This window comes from Arachis ipaensis, chromosome B2, assembly GCF_059453495.1.
Source record: "Arachis ipaensis isolate K30076 ecotype BB chromosome B2, ASM5945349v1, whole genome shotgun sequence".
NCBI lineage: Eukaryota > Viridiplantae > Streptophyta > Magnoliopsida > Fabales > Fabaceae > Arachis > Arachis ipaensis.
In genome coordinates this window covers 115,688,650-115,713,428 of record NC_142437.1, presented here as the reverse complement: position 1 = coordinate 115,713,428, position 24,779 = coordinate 115,688,650, and the positions used below count along the sequence as shown (strand labels likewise).

Here is a 24,779-nt window from a genome sequence, read left to right as displayed (position 1 = left end):
CTTCAACGGAGCAGCTGGGTGCGACGCCGGCCATTGGAAACGCCCTCAAGGAGCCGTCACCCACGAAACGTGCAGCAGCCGACTTCTTCTCGCTTGGGCGCTTTCATCTCCTACCATCGGAAGAAACCCCCACCTGCTCGTCAACGTACAGATCACCAGAACCTCAAAGAACATGTGTATGAAACGTGACGTATTCTATCTGACCATTGTTAAAAATGGGTTGATATTTGTTGGATGGTTACTTTAACAGTATGTTAGATGGTCACTTTAATAGTATTTTGGATGTTCACTTTAAGTTTGCAAGTAGCAATTTATAAACATCTAACTCTTATATAAATAAGCATCCATGGTGAACAATTCATCGAACCATTCTCACCTTATTAGGCTGCTGACCGTCGGCAACAAAATGTTCGGGAGCTTCTTCCGGTGGTTTCAATGGAACCATTCTCACCTTATGATGCGGTGTCGCTGGAAGGAGCCACACGCTAGGTGAAGGGCGTTCACCAATGAGGACCTCAACGTCTCCGGGAGCGACTTCCGGTGAACACGAGCCAGTGAAAAAAAGAGATAGTAACGTCGGTGAGAGGGGTTGCGTTGTTGGTTGTGTCGGCGACGCCGTTCATAGAGAATAGGTCATAGTTTGTGTTTTGGTTTTATTGAATCCTAATTTTTTGAACCATTCAAACTAACAAATCTTCATAATTAATGATTATAATTCAGTATTAATTTTAATTAAATCCCTAGTACCCAAAATTTAATTTTAATTTCAATTAAACCTCTACTCATACTTTTCCCAAGCATTATTGTTTTAAGATGTCCAATATATGTCTATTGGTTGACCAAAAGTCAAACAAATGAAAGCTAAGCCTCCCTCAGCATGCCCTATTAATTGACGCGTTTTATAGTGTCCCAAATGTGATGATGCACTATGAGACGGTCAAAGTCATGCAGGAGAGGAATGTAGTAGGAACAAATCAAAACGTGCCAACTAAATGTTAAATTAATTGAAGAAACGAAAATGTGTGCTAGGAAAAGTAGAAAGTGGGTGCCTCACATGAACATGCATGAAGTGATTCAATTAAATAGCGCTAACAACCACTTCTTCCATATCCTCTATATATAGCTACCAAAATTACGACAAGAAACTCCATCAACAAATTCCAAACCAATTCAAAACTTATTGCATTACTTAAAAAGCCTTAAGCCATTCTTCTCAAATCATCATCATATCCAATTTTCAAAGAAAAACATCCTTATTATTATGGAAGATATTCGCTTATTAGTGATAACACTTGTATCATTATCCCTTCTTCTTCAAACCTTTGTTAATGGATATTCTTCAAATGATATTAAACATTGGTGTAGCCAAACACCAAATCCTCAACCATGTGAGTATTTCTTGAGCAATAATCCTAATCACCAAAACAAACCCATCAACCAAAAATCTGATTTTCTCAAGCTTTCATTGCAACTTGCCCAAGAGAGAGCACTCATAGGCCATGCAAACACTGTTTCACTTGGCTCAAAGTGCCGCAACCAACTTGAAAGAGTTGCATGGAATGATTGTGTTGACCTCTATCAACAAACCATTCAAAAGCTCAACAAAACCCTAGACCCTAACACCAAGTGCTCCCAAATTGATGCTCAAACATGGCTTAGCACTGCACTCACAAACCTTGAGACATGCAAAGCTGGCTTCTATGAACTTGGTGTTCAAGATTATGTCCTTCCTCTAATGTCCAACAATGTTACTGAGTTGCTAAGTAACACTTTGGCTCTTAACAACAATGGTGAATCTCATCAAGAGCCAAGTTACAAAAATGGATTCCCAACATGGGTCAAGCCAGGTGATAGAAAATTGCTACAAGCATCTTCTCCGGCATCGCAAGCCAATGTAGTGGTGGCCAAAGACGGATCCGGAAAATACACAACAGTTATGGCAGCCGTAAACGCAGCACCAAAGAGTAGCAGTGGAAGGTATGTGATATATGTGAAGGGAGGGATATACAATGAGCAAGTAGAGATAAAGGCAAATAATATAATGTTGGTGGGAGATGGCATTGGAAAAACCATAATCACCGGCAGCCAAAGTGTGGGAGGAGGCACCACAACCTTCCGTTCTGCCACCGTTGGTATGTAGAAATATTTTGCAATAATTTAGGTTTTTGTTATATATATATAGAGAGATGATTTTATGATATTTTTCTGTTAGTTAAAAAATAAATAAATTTATGATGATAAATACTTAATCATGTGAATTTTTTTATAATTATTACAGCTGTTACTGGAGATGGATTTATTGCTCAAGGAATCACATTTAGAAACACAGCAGGTGCAGCAAATCATCAAGCTGTTGCATTGCGTTCTGGATCTGACTTATCAGTTTTCTATAAATGTAGTTTCGAAGGTTATCAAGACACATTATATGCTTACTCTGACAGACAATTCTACAGAGAATGTGACATTTATGGCACTGTTGATTTTATCTTTGGTAACGCTGCTGTTGTGTTCCAAAACTGCAACATATATGCAAGAAACCCTCCAAACAAAATCAACACCATCACTGCACATGGCAGAACTGATCCAAACCAAAACACCGGCATTTCCATTCTCAATTGTGTGGTTACAGCTGCATCAGATTTGAAAGCAGTTCAAAGCTCTGTGAAGACATATCTTGGAAGGCCTTGGAAGGAATACTCAAGAACTGTGTTCATGAAGAGTTCTCTTGATAGCTTAATTGATCCAGCAGGTTGGTTGGAATGGAATGGTAACTTTGCATTAACCACATTGTATTATGGAGAGTACATGAACACAGGACTTGGATCTTCAACCGCAAACAGAGTTAAATGGGGAGGTTATCACGTCATAACCAATGCTGCTGAAGCTTCAAAATTCAGTGTTGCAAATTTCATTGCTGGCAACTCATGGCTACCATCCACCCGTGTTCCTTTCACGGCTGGTCTTTAAATATTTTTCTATTTCTTATATATATCTCTTCATTATTTGATTAATTTTATTTTTTTGGTTAATACACATTGATTTCTAAATGTTGTACAAGCAAATACATTAGGAAATACTTTCATTTCATTGTGATTGTTTTCATTATTTGTTATAGATTTTGCTTAGAGTATACACACAAGTAATTCCTTGTGTAAAGTTGTATGAACTTTCTATGGAGCTTTTGAGATTGAACCGTAATAATATTTTTCAATTAATTTATAGTTGGTTTGTTTTTTTTTTTCCCCCTTTTTTTAAGATCATTTTAAAGTTTTAATTTGTACTTTAGGTAGTACAATACATTACGTATTGAAATTCTTGTTGAGATCGGTATGTAATTTAACTTTCAAGTTAAAGGAATCTAAAGAAGCTTTGAAGATGATGTTGATATTGAAGAAGGAAAGCAGAGAAGGGAGCAAAAGAAATGAAGATCAGAGAAGAGAAGAATTGAATTACTATTATTGTGTTATTGGATTGTGTCAATAAAAATAACTAACTCCTATATATCTATTACAAGTCACTACTTATGTCAATAAAAATCTGCATATGCCATCATTTGATGTAAAATGATCGATCATAAGAAACTTGATCATCAAAGTGTTGTCCTTCAAACAATCATTATCAGCATCATCTCAGACACATACCAAGATAATAATAATAATAATAATAATAATAATAAAATTTATCAAAACAGGACTTTGGCATCCCGGTAATCAATCCCTAAAAGAAATATTAGTCAAGTGAGAAAAAGAGAGATTACCTTAGTTGACATTAAAAGAACTAACATAACTCATATGTTATCTGTAAACGTATTTTTGATTCATTTAACTTATAAAAGATCATAGAAAAAATATTAACTTATTTTTATACTAGATATGACATGATATGATTTGATTGAGTTTAATTTAAATACCTGTGATTTTTTTTATGTAATATTTTATTTTACTTAAATCTTCATCATAAAATTATTTTTTTTAATTTAAATTAAAAAATATAAATAATTATATTTTTAATACGTTTTTTATGGAAGAAATATTTTTTTGGGATCAACAAAAATATTTTTGACTCTATAGTAATAATATTAACTTATTTTTATACCAAATGTAATATGATATGATTTGACTTGATATAATTTAATTTAATTTGAATGATTATATTTCTGAAAATAAATTTATGTAAATTGCACGCTTCATTGTTCGTTCCAACTCCCAAAAACCAATATCTCTTATAAAAAAGAAGCTAAGTTTAGACATAAAACACAACATTCAAAAAAACAAGATCTAAACACATCATCCTAAAATACTCATTAGATTTCCATCAACCGGCATTGTGATTTCTTAGAGAACATTGAGAAAATTAAGTACAATGGCAGAAATGGGTTTATTATTCTCCAATTTTCTCATTGTTCTCTTCTTTCTATCAACTTTTGCTTATGGTTATTCTTCAAATGATGTTAAACATTGGTGTAGCCAAACCCCAAACCCTCAACCATGTGAGTATTTCTTGAGCAACAACCCTAATCACTTTCACAAACCCATTAAGCACAAAGGAGATTTTCTCAAGCTTTCATTGCAACTTGCTCAAGAGAGAGCACTCATAGGGCATGCAAACACTCTTTCACTTCACTCAAAGTGCCACAACCAAGTTGAAAGAGTTGCATGGAATGATTGTGTTAAGCTCTATCAACAAACCATTCATAAGCTCAACAAAATCCTAGATCCTAAAACCAAGTGCTCCAAAGTTGATGCTCAAACATGGCTTAGCACTGCTCTCACAAACCTTGAGACATGCCAAACTGGCTTCTATGAACTTGGTGTTCAAGACTCTCTTCTTCCTCTAATGTCCCACAATAATCTTACTAAGTTGCTAAGCAACCTTTTGGCTCTTAATAACAACGGTGAATCCCATCAAGAGCCAAGTTACAAAGATGGATTCCCAACATGGGTCAAGCCAGGTGATAAAAAATTGCTACAAGCATCTTCTCCAGCATCTCAAGCCAATGTGGTGGTGGCCAAAGACGGATCTGGAAAATACACAACAGTTATGGCAGCCATAAACGCAGCACCAAATAGTAGCAGCAGTGGAAGAAGGTATGTGATATATGTGAAGGCCGGGATTTACAACGAGCATGTTGAAATAGAGGCAAATAATATAATGTTGATCGGAGATGGTATCGGAAAAACCATAATTACCGATCAGCAAAGTGTTGGGGGAGGCAGAACAACTTATAGTTCAGCCACTGTTGGTAAGTAAAAATATCTTTGTGACTAGTCACAAAACTATTAGAGGATAATTTAGTAAAAACATATCAAATCGTTAATTCTCACCTATTATTTTCAGGTGATAATAAATTTATAATAAATATTTTTTATAAATACTTAATAATGTGAATATTTTTCATTCAACTTTTATAGGTATTATGGGAGCAGGATGTATTGCTCAAGGAATCACATTTAGGAACACTGCAGGTGCAGAAAATCGGCAAGCTGTTGCATTGCGTTCTGGATCTGACTTATCAGTTTTTTATCGATGCAGTTTTGAAGGTTATCAAGATACATTATTCACTTTCTCTGACAGACAATTCTATAGAGAATGTGACATTTATGGCACTGTTGACTTTATCTTTGGTAATGCTGTTGTGGTGTTTCAAAATTGCAACATATTTGTAAGAAACCATCCAAAAACAATTAACACAATCACTGCACAAGGAAGAACTGATGCAAAACAAAACACTGGAATTTCCATTGTCAATTGTGTGGTTACAGTAGCACCAGATTTGAAAGCAGTTCAAAGCTCTATGAAGGCATATCTTGGAAGGCCATGGCAAAAATATTCAAGAACAGTTTTCATGAAGAGTTATTTTGATAGCTTGATTGTTCCAGCAGGTTGGTTGGAATGGAATGGTGACTTTGCATTAAGTACTTTGTATTATGGAGAATACATGAACACAGGTCCTGGATCTTCAACCACAAACAGAGTTAAATGGGGAGGTTATCATGTCATAACCAATGCTGCTGAAGCTTCAAAGTTCACCGTTTCAAACTTCATTGCTGGCAACTCATGGCTACCATCCACCGGTGTGCCTTTCACCGCTGGTCTCTAGATATTTTTTCATCATTTATATCTCTTGATTTGTTTGTTTTTTCTTTCCTTTTTATCTTTGGTTCATTTTAAAGTTTTACTTTGTACAAGCAAATACTTTCGGAAACACAATTCATTTCATTATTGGAATGATTTTAGGTGTTTGCTACGGTATGATGATAAATTTATACGTATCGATATAATAAAAATATGGACAAATAACAAAACGCTAAGTAAATTATATTATCTCCGTCAGTAGTTATTTTTTTTTTTAAATATATATCATATCAATTCTTTTACCAAAATATCCTTATAATTTAGTAAAAATAAAAAATATATTTTTATTTAATTTTATAAAAAGACCTACATATATCTTTTTTTAATATTGGACAAAAACTATCTATTTCAATTAATTAAAATTTTAAATTTAACTAACTTTAAATTTAAAACAACATATAATTGATTATTCACGTACAATCAATCATGCTTATACTCTTCTATAAACTCTAATTTCATATGTTCATTTAAAAAAAAAAGAACACATCTAAAAAACAAAAAATATTCAGAAGAACCATTCTAGTATTGTTCATCTTTTCTGGGTTTCCTTACATCTCTCTCAAAGAGCGTCTCTCTCTCAATTGTCAGACTGAAACTCTATTCTTTCTAAATTGGTTTTGCTGTCGCCGACTCGCCGTCACAGGTGCGGGCAACCGGTTTTCCTTCTTGCTTCTGGGTCAGTGGATCAAGGATCTGAAAGCCGAGCTTGCTTTGCTCTGTGTTGCCAAGGTCACTGGTCTTTTCTCTGTTTACTTTGATGGGTTGCTTTCTTTTTGAATTGATTTTGGTGGTTCATGGATTCTAACCTATTTCTTATTCTGTGAAAAGGAATTTTTGTTTTTGGGTCGGTTGAGTGTGCATGTGGTGTTTTGCTCTGTTTAATCTTTGTCTGAAGGTGAATCTTGGGTGCTGCTATTCTTCGATTGCTTCTATGTACTCTTTTTCTCTTCATGTTATTTGGTGTAATACTTTGGATGACTCTTTGGGTTGTTTTGTTGTTTCTAAAGTTTTAGTTTTTATTGGAATTTACATGCCAATTAGAGTAATGACAGATCAGATTTCAAAAACTAGCAATGACGTATCAGAGTTCAAATGTACTGTGTTTTTGGTTAAAAAGTGATTTTAAAACTGAATTTTTGGTTTAAAATAGGGCTTGTTTGGGTGTAAGAGAAAATGGAGAAGCAGGGCACTTGCTTATACTCATCAGCATGAAGATGGGTTTGAGGTGGTTGTTATTGGTCAAAGCTGATGTAAGAATCCATTAATGCTGGAAGAGATAAAGATCCTGTGTCATCATAGCAGCTTCCCATGCTATTAGGTTTGCCACCAACTTCTCTGTTCTTGTAGAACACCCTACACAACACCTAATCTTCCTGTATGAACAGAAAAAGGAGTTAATTAGATGCTATCATAGTTAATTTAAACCTATGACTATGCTTCAGAAAATGGCCGAGGTTTGTGAAGTTTCAATTTTTACCATCATTCAATTGCTTCTTTTTCTGTTCTTTTTTGCTGCTTCATTGAACTTCAAAGTGTTTGGACTAGTTGATGGAGTACTCCCACTTGCTTGATAAAGCAGATGAGTGTGAGGATCTATACATGCGGCTTGTGTATGCATGTGAGTGTTTTCTCTCTTTTTAATCTTTCTATACAATAATTTTATTTTATTTGGAGATAGTGGATGAATAGTTAAAGATTTAGGCGAATGAAATCAACAACCTCTATGTAGCATTTTAACTAGTGTTGACATGTGATCAATCAACAATGTAAATCATTTGAGCTTAAACATTTTATTGATATGACTTATGCATGTGTTTTGATCTGTGATGTTGATTTTGATTATTGACTTTACATATGTCTGATGGGGATCCATATTACTTCAAAGGCTGACTTTATTAGGAGTCCAGAAGTAGGTGCTTTTTATTTATCTGGTTTCATTTTATAAACCAAATATGGGATTTATGTATTTCATGGTAATATTCAGTTCGGGCCTGCGTAGCAAAAAGGCCTTACAAGTGATACAAGTCCCCAGCCCACAATCCTTCCACACACGCAGTGAATAACATTGAATGAAGTGTCATTTACACGCGCTCTACTCAAACGATTGTACTTCGCGTAAACCGCTTCTTAATGGCGCACTCTTCCACTTCTCAAAGCCATTCAAAGAAAACACAACCATTCCATTTTCGAGCAACATTCAAAAGCGAAGATATACAACTCGTCGCTAAGATTCGAAAATTCCATCAACACAACATAGAACTCTCGATCGAGAATCTCCAGAAAAAATGAAGTTATAATACTGAAGGTACGTTACGTTACTATTTTAGTCATCCTGTATATTTTTCACATTTCGAAATCGAAGAACTAGGTTTTACTGTTCTTCTACGTTGTTGTACGTTTTACTGTTCTTCTTGTTCTACGTCTCATTTTACAGTTTATAATGTTCTACTTGTTCTAGGTTTTACTATTATTCTTGGTTCTATATTACACTGTTCTTCGTAGTTCTTTTAGGTATCACTGTTCTTGTTGTTCTAGTTCTACTGGTAACTGATTTTTGGGGGTATATTCCGTAGTTTGGTGGGTATATATGGAGTAATTTGTTGGGTGTATATGGCATAAATTGTTGGGTGTATATTTCTGAACTGATATATTGTAATAGTCAGCAGTTGCAATTGTTCTTATATTTGCTTGTCCATGGGTTGTATATTGCTTGACCTTGTAATGTTGCTTGACCTTGTAAATTAATGCATGTTTGAGTGATATCTGACTGATATATATGGGTGTATCTGACTCATATCTATGGGTGTATCTTACTGATGTTTATGGGTATATTTTTCATTTCAGAAAAAATTGTATCGAGAAACCAAGCTGGAAAAAATGTAAGAACAAATATTTGTCTTAGATGAAATCAGTTTTATAGAATAGAAATATATCTGACTATAATTTTGTTTTTGTTTACAGCAAACCAAAGACCTTAAGTGTGCAACACATCTGTTAAATGAGAAATTCAGAAACATGAGTGAGGAGAAGAAAACGATTGTGAGGGATTTGAGATTCGGTGGCTTGATGCACATCCCGCCACTAAGGGTGCATCACCAACTATTAAGGGAGTTGGCTAACAACTTCAAATTAGGGGAGAACAGACTGGAAACCGGATACGGTTCTTTTAAAATAAGACCAAAAACAATAGGTGATGCGCTTGGCATCAACGCATCAGGTAACTCGCTAAAAATTATAGGTGTATATTAAATGATGCTTGGGTGTATTTAAATTGATGCTTGGGTGTATTTGAACTGATTTTCATACTATGTTGTTTTCCTTTTTGTAGGAGATCTATTTCCTCAGAAAGTCAATTATAAGAAACTTTCTGAGGATGATAAAGAAAATTTTTAGAAGATTCCAGGGTAAGACCCTCAAAAGTCTTACAGATGAGATGATGGATATTGGCGTTGGTAACGAACAGGATCGCCTAATGTTCAAGAGGATTTTCATCCTCTATATACAAATGGCATTCCTTTTACCAACGACAATAAACAAAATCTCACCTGTGCACCTGACCCCAATTTTTGAGATGGATACCATAACAGAGCGAAACTGGGGAGGGCATGTTTTGAGTTTTATCATCAAGGGCATAACTGATTACAAGGAGAAAAAGAAAAAGGCAATTGATGGCTGCCTCTTTGCCTTGATGGTAATTTACTTTCATCTTTCTAAAAATAAAGACAAGAAAAGGGCAGAAAGACCTCCAAAACCATGGATTGCCAACTGGAGTAAGGAGCAGTTGGTCGAAAGAATGAGGGCGGAAATAGAGGAAAATATGGTAAGTGATCATAATATGTTGGGTGTATTTTATTTACCTGAATACTGCTAACTAAAATTTCTAATATTTCAGGGGATTGTAAAAATGGCAGAAACAAGAGAAAAAATGAAAAAAAATAGAGAGAAAAGAAAAAAAAAACAAGAAATAAAAAAAATAAAAAAAGGAAGGCAAGTTCAACATCGTCTTCGGAGACAGAAACAACTGATAGTGACAATTCTACCTCTGAGTCTGAGACTCAAGAAGACTCAGAAGACTCACCAAGAAAAGAACCCAGCAAAAAAGGAAAAAAGTAAGTACCATAATTGGGTGTATTTTGTTGACCCATTTGGGTGTATTTTGTTTATCAAGTTGGGTGTATGTTGTTTATTAAGTTTGGTGTATTTTGTTTATTATGTTGGGTGTATATTGTGCATTCATTTGGGTGTATCTTTTGCATTCATTTGGGTGTATTTTATATCTTTAGTATGTTTTAAATAATGATTGTTTGCGTTCCAAAATGGACTCCAAAAAAAGAAAGAAGAGTCAAGAGGATTCTGATTCCAAATTCGAATCAACTGATGAGTAATGTTCTGAAATTATTACTCCTTTCTTTTGGCTTTATTATCAAGATTTCATGTATTAACAGAGTGTCTCTTATTAACTTATAGAAGCAAAGAATCATCACCGGTGAAGAAGCAAAAAAAAAAAAAGACACAAAGAACACCAAAAAAGTAAGCACTTCTTTGGATAATATTTTGTGATAAAATTAATTTTTTATTTCTGATTCATACTTGTTTTTTCCACCCAAGACACAATCCAAAAAGAAAAAGGTTGTTGTTGAGCATTCATCTCTTGAACAAGATCAATCCTATCATGGGTACAGTACTTTGTAAGCTATATTACCGTCTATCATCATGATTATATTTGTTAACATATTCTTTTATGAATGTACTGACAGATCTGAAATAGGAAGTGAAGATCTAGATGAATTGTTAAGGGAAAATAATGAAAATTCTGTTGCACAGGTGTATGTCTTGTTGGGGTGTATATTTCAGATTTTAGGGTGTTTTCTTTGCTAATAATTGTTTCTTGTTTCGCAGCGAGAATGAAGCTGACCTGCGATCGACGGAAGGTCACTATGTCTCCTCTGAAACGTAAGAAGCTTTATTTGATAAAATCTTGTTATCATGATTTAACTGTATGATATTTTGTCTGAATAACATGAACTCTGTTTAGAATACCAGACGTAAACTTGGGAAGTGATGATCCTTCCTCTCAAGGACACACAGAACAAAGTAGCGTAAACAGACCGGCAGAGAGCATGTAATTTCTCTTTCAAATAACCGTTACTTTTGTTCTTTTATTACCTTCTACTTCTAATTCTGTATATATATTTTTTTAGAAAAAAGGCCCTTTATTGTTTTATTCGAGAAAAAAAAGGCAGGAAAAAAAGCAAAAACTGCAAGTATGTAAGTTCTCAAAAAACAAAGCATGTCTTTCTTATGAATTGTTCGGATGTATTTTTGACTTTCTTTGGGTGTATTTTAGGTTGAGTCTGGTTGAAGAGTCAGCCAGTGAGCCATCTGATTCGAATATGATGGTTGTGAGGGAAGAGACACCGTCTGAAGGTCTTGCAATGTGAGTTTTTCAAGAATATTTCAACCTTATAACCTTTTTATTTTCAAAGCCATTGTTAACCTTTCATTTTTCTTCTTGTTTAGAGTTCCGATTCAAATTTGTCTACTAGTGTCCCAAACAACCGCTGTGCCAGAATTTCAAGAAACACCTGAGACAGAATATGAACCAACCCCTCTACTACAAATTGAAGGACCTACAAAAACATAAGAAATAGTATTGGGTGTATATTTTATTACAGTATGGGTGTATATTGGGTTACAGTTTGGGTGTATATTGGCTTACAGTTTGGGTATATATTGCCCCTGAATAGTTTTTTTCGTCATGATTAATTTTATGTGCCGTGCAGCACTCTTGAACCCCCCAACAACTTGAAGAAAGCACACCCACACTTCCCCCAGCTCCGTCTAAAATGTAAGTTCATTAGAGTAAAATCAATGTATGGGTGTATATTGGGTTACAGTTTGGGTGTATATTGCCCCTGAATAGTTTTTTTTATGTCATGATTAATTTTATGTGTCGTGCAGCACTCTTGAACCCCCCCCCCCCAACAACTTGAAGAAAGCACACCCACACTTCCCCAGTTCCATCTAAAACGTAAGTTCATCAGAGTAAAATCAATGTTTTGGTTATCATCCGTATATTCTTATTGTTATAATATGTTATACATGATCACGCAGTAATCCAGCCCTAGAAGACGCTGCTGCGTTGATGATGATGGCACGGACAGCATCGTACGTTCCTAAAACAGATCCGATGCCATCATTTAGCCTTGGCTTCACTGATTCCAGCCAAGAAAAAACAACAACGCAGGAGGGAGCGTCAACGCAAGATGAACACAGGGCAAAAACTCCAGAAACCCCAAAACTGCTGGAACAGTTAGAGGATCTGGTACATAAAATTGCAAGTGGTGGGGTGATAAAAAAAGAAAAAAGTCTGCCGATTCCAAAGGAGAGTGGGGCAGAGAGTTTCGAGAAGTTTGAAACTCCTGTCAGGCCGAATTTAAATACTACTGACATGAAACAGAAATGCTACCACTGGGCTATACGAGTGAAGACCTACGCAAATGGGCTAACTGATGAGTTTGACAACATCTGTAGACTCCAAGCTCAAGATAGATACACTTTGTCAAAATTCCACCTTGCATCACTCGCGCATAAATCGCATATAGAAGTTGAGGTAATATTACAACAATATTAATGTTTTTATCACCAAAATTAACTACAATCCTGATTGATGTAAAATTGATTTCGGCATCTTTTTCTAGATTGTCACTACCATGTGCTTCATCGTAAACCAACAAAATATTCAAAGGTTTCAAGAAGAAGTATACTGTCTCCCCCCTGATATTGTGGTAAGGGTTGCTTCAACGAATTTTGGGTGTATTTTCTTCATACCTTCGGGTGTATTCTTTTTCTTATATTGGGTGTATTCTGTTTATTCATTTGGGTGTATTTTCTGTGTTCAATTGGGTGTCAGTTATTTATTCGTTTGGGTGTATTTTCTGTATTCATTTGGTTGTTCTCAATTTTTGCAGAACATGGCCCTTTCAAATCATCCAGACGGCGTATTCTTACAGCCTAAAAATAATAAGCCATTCAGGGTGGAAGACTACCCAATGTTCATACCCTTCTTGGACCTTCAAAAATTAAAATCACATCGTTATGTGAGTTTTCATTTCTAAAACTACTTATTACCATTTTTTACTTACGTGCCAAATAAACTAAAACAGTGTTCAATCTGAACATATTTCAGATATTTGCACCTGTTTGCCATTCATTTCATTGGTGGTTATGGATCGCTGATACAAGAAAGAGGAATTTTTATATAGTCGACCCATTACACAACAAATCTCCTTCCGATGCGAGAACTGTGCTGAATAAATTTGTTGTAAGTTGGTTCTGTGTTCTGTATATATATATAGTTGGGTGTATTTCTGTTTAATATAAGGGATAACTATTAACTCCTTTGGGTGTATCCTTTTATTGAAATTATTCATGTATTACTGATCTGTTTTGTGTTTTAAGGGATACGTAATTTCACGAATTAAAGTATATGTTGGGGGGGCACCTCTGAAATCAAAGGACATGGACAGGGAAATTATAGCACCATACCTTAAGATCTCGGGCCAAAAGACAAGGTATAAATCTTTCACTCTAAAAATTAAACTTTTCTATATGTAATTTATAATTTATTTTTCTGTTTTCAGCTATGACTGTGCTATCTACGTATTGAAGTGGTTTGAAATATTTGAGCCCGCAAACATTAAGAGGCGGAAGTATGAGTGGGACAATTGGACCCAGGTAAATATATTTAAAACTAAATAACTCTGTATTACATTACTCAATTAACATGGTTGATTAAACAGAATATTCTTTTTTACTGTAGGACGAGGTGGACCACTTTAGAGTAGAATATGCTTCCCGGATTCTATTTCATGACATGAATCTAGACAAAGATGAAGCCATTAGGGGAAGTAATGCAATCAGACTGTCCAAGCCATCCTCGTTGTTATTGAGTCCATATTGTCAGATAGATTCTCAGGATGTTGACACTACTTAATGTAAATATTATATAGTTTGTAACAAATGGAAGACATGTTGTAAATATTTGACAATTATGCAGTTTATTGTGAAATTTCTTTCAATAATTAAACTTTGTCTGCTGTATTTAAAATGTATAAATTACAGGTACTATAATATGAAGGAAAACATCAAATCAAATATACACCCATAACCTGCCATTTTTTACACCCAAAGAAAGTTGATTATACACCCTGAAATCTATCCCCCCTGATGCTTTATCCCTAAAACCCTGAACCCTAAACACTTAATACCATCCATATGCAAACTGTATTTTATAACATAAAACCCATAAAACGTTGTAAAAAAAAAACAAACAGTATTTTATAACATAAAAATAAGGTTCTAAAGTATATATATGTATATATATGTAAAATGTGAAATATAAGAAAATTCAGAAATACACCCAAACAAATAGTGCTTTTACACCCATATTCTGTAACTATACACCCAAAGAATTATCCACTGCTGCTGGTACCCTGAACTGATAATTCATAACACGTGCTTGATATTGGCTGGAATTTGAATGCACCACTGATGCAGCATCAAAGAGGTTCAACTGAATATAAGAAACTCACATATTAGCTAAACTATTAACAAGAAAATTAAACTCAATCACCACGTATTTAAAGAACATCACTTTTACCTCGTTTAAAGCTTTTGTTTTCTTCTTCTTTGTGACATTTGCAATCTGTTTGTCCAACTTTGAACCTAGCCTTTTTTTTGGACGTCCTCTTGTTCGAATCCTTGGAGGGCTTTGAAGCCCGTTAACGGATTCCAAGTTGGCGTCTTTGTGAGATAAAGAAGATGTGCCCTTCCTTTTGGCTTTCAATGATTCCATCTCAACCATGACGTTATCGTACGCACGGTGCAGAATTGCAGCTAGCTCCTCAGATTCGGATGCAAATTCGCAAATATTTTGCGAACGAAAAACCAATTGGTCAAACCTCTTGCTTCTTGGCTCCAACAGTGGCTCATCGTGGCTGCTCTTGATGTGTGTATGTCGCCTCTTTACCTTCTTGCTCCATCGTTCCAGTATATATCTCGGTGACACTTGGCTTACTCGTTCAAAGCTTAACATGCTTAGTGCCTGACGGTACAATATCCCTCTCGACTCGAATAATAAACATTGGCATTTCACCTCGGCTGCTACGGAGTCGTAAGTAACCACAAACTTGTTGAATATTGAGTTGGAAACTTGTTCTCCGACTTCGTATACTGAATAGCCTAGAGCGAAATTCGTTAATCTAGTGATGCAATTCGCCTTTCCTCTGAATTGTGCTTGCACTTCCCTAAACTTTTGATGAGTGCACACATCTTGAAACTGAGCTTCAATGGAGGATTTGGTTGCACACGGTATGACCGTAGGAAAATCTGCAGCATCTGATTCTCTTTCTACTTGCTCCCTGCTTCCGAGGCAATTATCGTATTGTTTGACGAATTGAATAAGCGAGCTGTTCCGGGTAATAAACTTATTAAAAAATGAATGCATGCTTTCGCTCCTTTCTGTGCTTCTCATCCCTGCCCAGAAGTGGTGATCCAGATAAATTGGAACCCATATATGACGGTCTTCATAAAGATCTGCAGAATACACCCAAACATACACTATGAATACACCCCAAAAAACATACAATTTACACCTCTGCTGCATATTTTAAACAAACATTACCTGAAAGCCACTTGTTGTCCACAAGACCAAAATTCAACAGAAAATCATTCTAATTCCTATCAAATGAGTCTTTGCTATGAGAGTTCCAAACAACTTGGCTCATTTCTTGTTCGATTTCTACATGTCCCTTGTACCCGTTTAATTTGCTTGGAATCTTCTTCATGATATGCCAAATACACCAACGGTGAATTGTTATTGGCATACAGGCCTCTAAAGCCCTTTTCATTGATGCACATTGATCGGTGAGAAATCCTTTCGGAGCATTTCCTCTCATGCAACGAAGCCAACATTGAAATAACCATTTGAATGATTCAATTTCTTCATTTTTCATCAAAGAGTATCCGAGAAGTGTTGACTGACCGTGGTGATTCACCCCGACAAAAGAACCACAAACCAAATTATATCTGAAACAAATTACCATAGTGCAGAATGGAAAATCATTATATACACCCAATAAATGCTTTGTATACACCCAAAAACATGCAATATACACCTCTGCCGTAGATTCATAAAAATACATTAATTTAGCATCATAAACAGGGACAGTTTGTTACCTGTTTGTATTGTAGGTAGTGTCAAATGAAATAACATCTCCGAAATACTCAAAGGCAGCTCTACTTCTTGCATCGGCCCAAAAAGCCAGCTTAATCGATTGATCCTCCTCGAGTTCAAGCTCAAAAAAGAAATTCTGATTCTTCTCTTTCATTCTTAACAAATATTTTCCGAATTCCTTTGCATCTTCTTGTTTGGAAACATTCCGCACTTCTCTCGTAATGTAATTCCTCACATCCTTTTCAATAAAATTTAACTCGCGGTGACCCCCGGCAGCCGTAACAAATGATTGGTAGGTTTTGCTTGGTCTAATACCGGCCTCCTCGTTATTCTCTATTGTACGACGAATGGACATGCTTAGTTCCCTGTGCTGTTTGAGCATCGCTGCTTTACTTGGACATCAAGAGTTTGAATGATCCAGCACAACCTTTGAAATGATCCAAGCACTGACATCCTTCAATGTGTGTATATAAATTCTTGCAGGACAGTTTAAACCGGCTGTCGGATTCGTCTTCTCGGTCGGAGATATTTTAGATTTCCATTTTCCCTCTCTGCTACATGTAATCAATTGATTCTTAATCTCGTTTCCCTTCCTATTTGTGCTCCGAACTCTTGTAGAAAAATCTGCAGCCTTGGCGTAGTTCCTGTAAAATTTTTCAGCATCTTCAAGGGTGGTAAAGGTCATTCCAACCTTCGGAACAAACTGGTCATCAACAACAGAGAGAGGCTGCAGAATACACCATGTCAAAAATTAAAAATACACCCAATCATTGCTGATATAATACACCCGAACCGCAACAACTCAACTAAAATAACAAAAAAAATCATAAACTGTAAATACACAGGCTGCAGAATACACCATGTCAAAAACTAAAAACACACCCAATCATGTCTGATATAATACACCCAAACGACAACAACTAAGCTAAAATAACAGAAAAAGCCATAAACTGTAAATACACCCACACTTCTCACAAAAATACACCCAAAAAAGTTCTAATCTATACCCGAGCGTCTGCTACAAATTCCAGATAATTAATCAAAACTAATACATTACATTCAATCCACAGATTCATGTTAACATGTTAGTTTCACAGTCAATGTTCATGAATTATTCAGCTACACAATGCTATTCAAATGACTGCAACAAAATTCAGAGTAATCGTATGTAAATCAAACCTCAGGAACTTCGTTAGATTTAAATTCATAATCCACTTCGCCCTGATTCAGCTGACAATCTGAGGTTGAATCATCCATAATCTTCAAAACGAGTTCAAACTTCACTACTAGAAAACTAGTTATTACAGACGGATATTTCCGACGAATTTTATCCCACGGAAATACAGACAGAATTTCAGAGGAATTTTTTGTCGGAAAATAAAAAAAATGAATTAGTATAAATTATAGACGAAAAACAGAATCCGTCGATAATTCTGTCGATAAAATTATTTTTCTTTCCGTGAGAAATGATTACAGACGAAAAATCCGTCTATAATTAAATAGACAAAACGCTACGTTTTATTAAATTATTACAGACAAAAAATCCGTCTATAATTTAAATTTTCTGTCGAAAAATATTAGATTAAACCTAATTCTACCCTCACTCTCTCGAGCTTCATTCACACTCCCTTCAACTAAAACGAGCTTCTTCCTCTCTCCTTCCACGAGCTTCTTCTTTCGCCGCTGCTGCCGCCGGTTGCGTCGTGTCTCCTCATCGCTCCCGGAGCCTCCCCCTCGTCCCCACGCGCTTTTCCTCCTCCTTTGGCCACCATTGGCGTTTTTCTTCCACCTCTTCGCCACCGTGTCCAACATCGTCATCCATGAGATTCTCCTCGGAGCAACCACCAGGCTCCCCCGGCAACACTCCACAGCTATAAAGAGGTATACTCTGATTTTATGATTCTGTTGCTTAGGGCTCAATTTTTCTATGCCAATTTTAGGTTTATCAATTTTTCTTTGCAGTTTCTATCTTCTCAAAACAATTTAGGGTTTTATTACAGAGACAGAGATGGCAAGCTTTCTGTGAAGGAACTCCAATCCTCTGATTCCATTGGATGAATATTCGCTTGCTGTTATTGATTTTGTTTATATTTAAGGCCCATGGTACGCATTATGCATTATTACTTGTTCGTATAAATTTGCTTTTTAAGTTGATATGTGAAATGTATTTACAATGTTTCTTGTATTGTTTTTTTTTTTCCAATAGGTCTTGCTCCTGAAATACCTGAAGATCTATACCACTTGATCAAGAAGGCTGTCTCAATCAGGAAGCACTTGGAGAGGAATAGGAAGGACAAGGACTCCAAATTCAAGTTGATTTTGGTAGAGAGCAGGATCCACCGCATTACACGTTACTACAAGAAGTCCAAGAAGCTTCCACCCGTATGGAAATAGTAAGTATCAAATATGCATTTTCTTTAAATCACAACGGTTTCTTAATGTGCCTGAACTTTTATTTTGATGACTAGACACCAGGATGATGCATTTCATGAGTACTTTCATTTTTTAAAATCCTTGTGGTTCCCTGAATTAGGTTTTGTGTGGTTCATATTTTAATTGTGGTGAGCTCAGTTCTGATTTCTGAAGGAAAGGAAGGAGAAAAAGTTGGTATATTGAGCAGTGTTGATATTCTGACTACTTAGGCAGCCACATAATTAGGCATTGGTTAATGTTAATTTGAATCTGGAATTGGGTGGTTTCAGGTTGAGAGGATCAGTGTTAGTAAGAGAACATGGTTGGCAGGGGTGGTTCGGGGACTGGCTCTGGGTGTGGCTCTGGCTCTGGCTCTGGCTCTGGGTCTGTGCAACCACAATTCATTGCGAGCACTGGCTCCAATACGAATACGCCCCTCATTGACAACTCAGATGTGGATCAAGTTGTTGTGCCTGATGTCTGTTTCCCTCTTCTCCATTTATCTCCCTCTCCTTTACTTGCACACGCCATTACTAAATTATGTTTCTTTTCTTTTCTTGCATTTGTAGACCAGAAGCTGGAAAAATCTATTTTCTTACAAAGAATTTAGATCGGTGTTTTAATCATGAGATTGTGCTTATTTCTGAAGTGCTGGCACCTTTGTAGAGCATACTCTTTCAGTATAATACCATTGTTTATATTAATGTATATCTGAGTTTGATTTTTCATTTGCTTAATACTTACAATAATATTTATTCTTCAATTTTTCTTTTTATCTTTTTTATTTCTCCCTGAGATTGGATATCCATTATCAAACATGACTAATCTTTTTTCAATTATACTATATCTACACAAAAAATTTGCTGTCAAGCCTATCCTTCACTTCATCAAAGTAGTATAGTATGGCTAAAATGACAGTACTTGAATCTTTTTTATGCAGGAAAGAATGACTCTACTGAAACTCCTAGCTGAGAAAAAGTATCCTCTCATGTAATCTAAGGAAATATATAATTAGGAAGAATTTAATTTTTTTTTCCTTGATTAAAATTGGAAACAGTAAAATAATTGAATAGACTAAAGCTATCAAATGTTTCTTTTCTTACACTTGTTATTTAATGGTTCTTGAATTGTTGTAATTTTTCAGCTACTCCTTCTCAAAGAATCCACCAAAAACTAGACAAAAGGACAAAGGGGAGCCTCTAGAAGAATTGTTTGAGATAGAGGATGGTAGTTTTGTGGTGAATGTCTTTCATGAAATCAAAGCTTGTGGTGAATGTTATTTAATGTTTTATGGCAGGATAGGGCATTTTGTTCCTTAAATTGACTAATTCTTTTTGTCACTTGTGCATCATCTTCTATCAGCCAGAGCATCATATACTGAGTTTAGAATGAAGTTTGTAAATTTTAAGGTATGAATTTTGTATATTCCTGTAATTTGTGAAATCTGAAACATAATTTCTATGATTGTAGTATAGAATGAAGTTTGTTTATGAACTATATATTTGAATTGCTGAGATATTTTATCTGGAATTTGCATACATATTCTTGTTCCTTCCTGTTCTTGTTATGACTTGATTTTGGCTCCTCCTTCTTGTCCTTGTCTGAGCAGGTATGGGGAGACCGAAGGAAGATTTTTCTTCCTGATTTAGGATTTGTCCTTGTCTGAGCAGGTTGTGTAATCTATGCCTTTGTTGAAGACTTTTCGGGATAAAGATGACAAGGTTGACGAATTGCTTACTTCACCAACTCCCATGTTAAGCATCTCTCCAATCTCCAATTAAGCAGCTCTCATGTTACAAGATTTTCCTTCATATAAGAAATTATTGATCCTTATATTCTGGGTCTATCAATTTATTTCCATGTTCAATTTTTTTGGTGTATTTATTTATTTATTTTATCCTATGGCGTATTTAAAGCCCTTTCAGTTTTAATTATCTGAGGTGAATGCCCCTATATTCAGAGAAATATTTGTGTGCTTGCTCATATTTGTGTTTATTGCTAACTTCCAGGTTGCTGGCAGTTTTGGTTGCCTTAGGAGAACTGTCTTAGATGAGAGGCTAAAATGCAATGAGTACTCTACTACAGCATTGACTGGAACCTTGCTTCACCAAATTTTTCAGGTCTCTAAAATTCATATTGTATCGTTTTTATCTATCTCTCATCCTAATGATTAAGTTATAAAGATTCTGGTTCTTTTTTTTTCTTCACATTTATATTTCTTCTTTGAGTGATGCTTTTTGGTTCATTGGTGTAGGTTGGGCTCACAGAAGACAATCCATCTATTGACTTCTTGGAAGGTTACACAGAAGTGGTATTACTTAGGAACATTGAGAATCTGTATGCTTGTGGAGGTGTGAATTTGTAGTATTGTGTCTATATATGTATCATGTATTACATTATGCACCTCAAGTGTGGAATATATCAGGAGGAAATTTTATTTGATGTAGTTATTGAGATTTTCCACTCAAATACTTCATGGGGAGTATTAATTCCTCTGCATGTGAACATTGCAGTAAATGAAAGTGATGTTCGGAAAACCTTGATTGATGCTGTCCCGAGAATATTGAGTTGGATTTTACGGTTCACAAATAAGGAGGTATGTCAAAAAAGTGAGTGTTTTCTTTTGAAACTTTCTGCTGCCAAATGTTTCTGACTTAGTATGCCTATGTTCAATGTAAGAGAGTGGTTATGCTATGGTGGTCAAAGGAGGTAGAAGCTAGAAAAGAAGTTTTAAGATATTTTGAAACTGGATTCCCTAAGATGTATTTGGAAGTAAAGTTCATATTGAAGATCCCATTTCATTTTGTATTATTGGATGGATAACAATTAATTACTTGTTGTAAAATGTGTAGCTGTGAATGTAATTGGTTGGATATTATGGCAGAGTATTGAGAATATCTGCAAGTATATTAGCAGAATATTTGCTCATTCAAATCTGCAATAATTCTTTTTATATATTAATTTATCTATTTATTTATTTTCTTAGTAAAGTGTTTAATTTCTTTTACTCTTTTTGTTTCTTGGTTAAATGTTGTGACTGATGACATGGAGTTTTGGCAGGAAAATGAAGATCCTAATGTTTGTTTTGGATTTCACAATAGGCCTAACAAAGTTACCATATCTGAGGCAAGCTCTAATCTAACCGATTCGTTTTATCCATTAGGTAATGTCTATAGCTCCTCAATCCCAAATCATGATTACTAAACTTAATACCCTTGTCTAATCTAGTAAATATCATTTAGCACAGACATGCATTGTAAGAGAACTACAAATGGAACATGTCACAGTTATTGCACAATGTGTAAGAATTTATTGGTAATATGTTTATTCATTTTTTTAATTGTTTTATTTGTGGTACTTTACTGCTTTAGTTATAACACTGTTTTTACATAGGTTAAATTATTGTGAACGGCAATTGTCTTGGAAATTATTTGACTTTCAAAATTTGAACCTGTTTCTCTTTTTATAATATGTTTATCTGATCTCCTGCAAATGGATTATGATTTTTAATTGAAAATTGTTTGGCTTATGCAGTTTGGATCTTAGAAGAATTGAACAAGTCGTCAGGAGAAAGAGAAAACATTGAATGAATCTTAGAAGAATTTGAACAACTTTAACTCAGTTTGGCCTTAATTTTAGACTAGGTTTATGTTTATATTTAGGCAATTCTGATAGTGGTTAGCTACAAGAGCAGATTGTTTTATACACCTTTAGTGTATGTAACGGTACAGAATTTACAGATTTTTTTTTCAATGGTATTTGTTTTGAATTATAGTTGATGTATCAATTTGTTTGTGTTTTGAATTATATTGACTTGTTTGTTTATAATACTTTTCTTTTAATTTGATAATACGATGAATTTGTTTATTTTTTGAAATAATATAAATATTCAAATACAAAATAGATAAAAATTTGTATTAAATTTATATTTATTTTATATGAAAACAAGTTTTTGCAATGAAAAAATCTTAAAAAAATTATATTTTAACTTACTGATAGATTTACAGACGGATTTTCTGTCTGTAATCAGAGTGTGAGATGATTTTCTGCCTGTAATTACAGACGGAAAATCCGTTGGAAAGTTCGTCGTCTCCAGAAAATGAATGGAGAATTTACAGAGGGAAAATCCGTCGGTAACTGGTAGAAATTCGTCGGTAACTTTCCGACGAAAAAAATCCGTCGGTAAATAATTTCCGACGGGGCTTTTACAGAGGGACAAAATCCGTCGGTAACCAAAAATCCGTCTGTAATAAAGACTAAATCCGTCTGTAAATCTGTCTGTATTAATTCATTTTCTAGTTGTGCTTTGATTTCAGAAAACAACAAATCGAATAGAAAACGAAGCTGGAGTTGCAGAGAGAGGAACTAACGTAAATGACGAAGAACATACCAGTAAGAAAGGAGGGGAAAAGAACGATCGAGAAGAAGTAGGGAAGACGCGCAAGAAGAAGAACGAGCAAATCTGGAAATAAGGAGAATGAAGAAGGAAACAAATCTTTTCAATTTGGTAGTTATATATACGCGGGATCTTTATATAGCGCGTGTATTGGACGTAGACCTTGCAGCGCGTTTTTTGTATGCAGAGCTTTTTTGTATTCAGTTTTTGCAGTGCTTCGGTATTTGGTTTGAAAGGAATTCTAGGTTTTTGCAGATGATCTCAGAAAGGAAGGTAAGGTCGTTAGAGTCGGTTCGTTCGTTTCATGGGAACTTTTCAACGAGCAATCGGAAGCATACAAGGAGAGTGTTCTCCCTGCTGCTGTTTCAGCTATGTTTAGCATTGAGCATGGATCAAGATTTGGGTAGGAGAGAATCATTGGAAGCAATAGGCATTGATCGATTCGGAGCTAGCGCTCCAGCAGGAAAAATATACAAAGAGTTTGGCATCACAAAGGAAGCTGTTAATGCTGCAGCAAAATCACTTATCTAAGATGTATTAGTTTCTTTATTTTTGTTTCTCCCTTGGTTTGAGTTGATGATTACATTTAGAGGGAAATTTGCATGAGGCATGTTTAAAGGGCATTCCTTTACTTGAATAAGGAATAGGTTAGGTTACAGTTGCTTGTGATTCTCATTTGAGTTTCTTAGATCAAAGCAGGAGATGGAAGTTTTCTGAACTTGTAAGAACACTTTGAACAGTTGAGTTATGCATTTACCACACGGTCAAAATCAATTATTCTCATTGAATAACATTCATGGTGGTTCATCTTGTTCTCTGATTTGGTATTTCAACGCATAATATCTACACCGCGCTATACTAAGTAAAGGAACATAACTTACAGAAATACCATCCTGTACTTGTAGGGAAAAAAAAGATACCACCCAGTTGGTTTTCAAAAGCATAACCAGCTTAACAAGAAAAAGATCTTTCCACCCCCAACATCAAAACAGCACAAACAACCTCCAAGATTTGGTAATCACTTAGAATTCCAAAAAGTTGGAGATTTTAGTTCATTTACCTAGTCAAAACCAGTTCACAGTTCCATGAAAATTAATCTCTTATTCTCTTGTCTAGTACTTTTTAGCATATAATATCAGTATTTAAAACAAATTATGAAGACTATGAAAATTCCTTTTGCAGTCTCAATTCATATGTACTGTTGTTTGGTGGTGTCTGGTGTGTAAAATATAAAATTGTGATTTTTGTTTACAGAAAGAAAAATGGAGTATTTTGATTGCTGACTTAAATTCCAAAATTATGGCTTAGAAAATATTACAAGAGTGTTACTTACCTCTATGATCAACATTGACAATGAAAACAAATTAATGTATACATCAAACAAATCTGCATGATTCATAACGTATTATCAACTATATTCGATACAATATCTTTACATCCATAACAGATGCCAGACCTTAAGATGGATTTTGTAGCAACTTCTTCGGTGTAGCCACTTGCAACAATCTTTTTTATTGCACTCTTAAAAATGGTGTCCAAATTGCTCAAGAGAAGTTCTTCCAATTGCACTTCTGTGAGATTACTCCAATCAGCATCACT

General features: G+C 35.1%; 4 protein-coding genes across 25 annotated transcripts; all 4 read left to right on the top strand.

Moving 5' to 3' along the window:
* The first annotated feature begins 1,261 nt into the window (after positions 1-1,261).
* LOC107628532 (pectinesterase 2-like) lies at positions 1,262-2,967 on the top strand. The gene is made up of 2 exons (XM_016331174.3): positions 1,262-2,132; positions 2,279-2,967. The coding sequence occupies exons 1-2, from the start codon at positions 1,262-1,264 to the stop codon at positions 2,965-2,967; spliced, it is 1,560 nt and encodes a 519-aa protein (XP_016186660.1).
* Positions 2,968-4,362: 1,395 nt separating this feature from the next.
* On the top strand, positions 4,363-6,100 carry LOC107627795 (pectinesterase 2-like). The gene is made up of 2 exons (XM_016330619.2): positions 4,363-5,242; positions 5,412-6,100. The coding sequence occupies exons 1-2, from the start codon at positions 4,363-4,365 to the stop codon at positions 6,098-6,100; spliced, it is 1,569 nt and encodes a 522-aa protein (XP_016186105.2).
* Positions 6,101-6,604: 504 nt separating this feature from the next.
* On the top strand, positions 6,605-23,968 carry LOC110269038 (transketolase, chloroplastic-like). The gene is made up of 5 exons (XM_088505054.1): positions 6,605-6,864; positions 6,964-7,030; positions 7,286-7,589; positions 7,681-7,753; positions 23,436-23,968. The coding sequence occupies exons 3-5, from the start codon at positions 7,563-7,565 to the stop codon at positions 23,585-23,587; spliced, it is 252 nt and encodes an 83-aa protein (XP_088361180.1). The 5' UTR covers positions 6,605-6,864; positions 6,964-7,030; positions 7,286-7,562; the 3' UTR covers positions 23,588-23,968.
* Positions 17,977-22,612, top strand: LOC107625922 (DNA replication ATP-dependent helicase/nuclease JHS1). Of its 22 annotated transcripts, none has more exons than XM_088503907.1 (13): positions 17,977-18,253; positions 18,373-18,475; positions 18,579-18,765; positions 19,075-19,262; positions 19,929-20,011; positions 20,147-20,193; positions 20,394-20,538; positions 20,794-20,904; positions 21,039-21,135; positions 21,298-21,380; positions 21,845-21,947; positions 22,032-22,085; positions 22,319-22,612. In XM_088503907.1, the coding sequence occupies exons 7-13, from the start codon at positions 20,467-20,469 to the stop codon at positions 22,372-22,374; spliced, it is 576 nt and encodes a 191-aa protein (XP_088360033.1). In that variant the 5' UTR covers positions 17,977-18,253; positions 18,373-18,475; positions 18,579-18,765; positions 19,075-19,262; positions 19,929-20,011; positions 20,147-20,193; positions 20,394-20,466; the 3' UTR covers positions 22,375-22,612. The 22 variants fall into 22 exon arrangements, with proteins under 22 accessions (XP_088360033.1, XP_088360023.1, XP_088360031.1 ...); XM_088503897.1 differs by having other exon boundaries at positions 19,929-20,022; XM_088503905.1 differs by having other exon boundaries at positions 19,929-20,053.
* Positions 23,969-24,779: the final 811 nt, after the last annotated feature.

What these genes read in the sequence shown, in the direction of transcription:
- LOC107627795 (XM_016330619.2), top strand. Translation starts at nt 4,363, where the DNA reads ATGGCAGAAATGGGTTTATTATTCTCCAATTTTCTCATTGTTCTCTTC. An exon ending in TTATAGTTCAGCCACTGTTG is followed by an intron (nt 5,243 to 5,411) that starts GTAAGTAAAAAT and finishes CAACTTTTATAG; the next exon opens with GTATTATGGGAGCAGGATGT.
- LOC107628532 (XM_016331174.3), top strand. Translation starts at nt 1,262, where the DNA reads ATGGAAGATATTCGCTTATTAGTGATAACACTTGTATCATTATCCCTT. An exon ending in CTTCCGTTCTGCCACCGTTG is followed by an intron (nt 2,133 to 2,278) that starts GTATGTAGAAAT and finishes TAATTATTACAG; the next exon opens with CTGTTACTGGAGATGGATTT.
- LOC110269038 (XM_088505054.1), top strand. Translation starts at nt 7,563, where the DNA reads ATGACTATGCTTCAGAAAATGGCCGAG. An exon ending in TGCTTCAGAAAATGGCCGAG is followed by an intron (nt 7,590 to 7,680) that starts GTTTGTGAAGTT and finishes TGTTTGGACTAG; the next exon opens with TTGATGGAGTACTCCCACTT. An exon ending in CATGCGGCTTGTGTATGCAT is followed by an intron (nt 7,754 to 23,435) that starts GTGAGTGTTTTC and finishes AGGTTTTTGCAG; the next exon opens with ATGATCTCAGAAAGGAAGGT.
- LOC107625922 (XM_088503907.1), top strand. Translation starts at nt 20,467, where the DNA reads ATGCCTTTGTTGAAGACTTTTCGGGATAAAGATGACAAGGTTGACGAA. An exon ending in TGCTTCACCAAATTTTTCAG is followed by an intron (nt 20,905 to 21,038) that starts GTCTCTAAAATT and finishes TCATTGGTGTAG; the next exon opens with GTTGGGCTCACAGAAGACAA. An exon ending in GAATCTGTATGCTTGTGGAG is followed by an intron (nt 21,136 to 21,297) that starts GTGTGAATTTGT and finishes TGAACATTGCAG; the next exon opens with TAAATGAAAGTGATGTTCGG.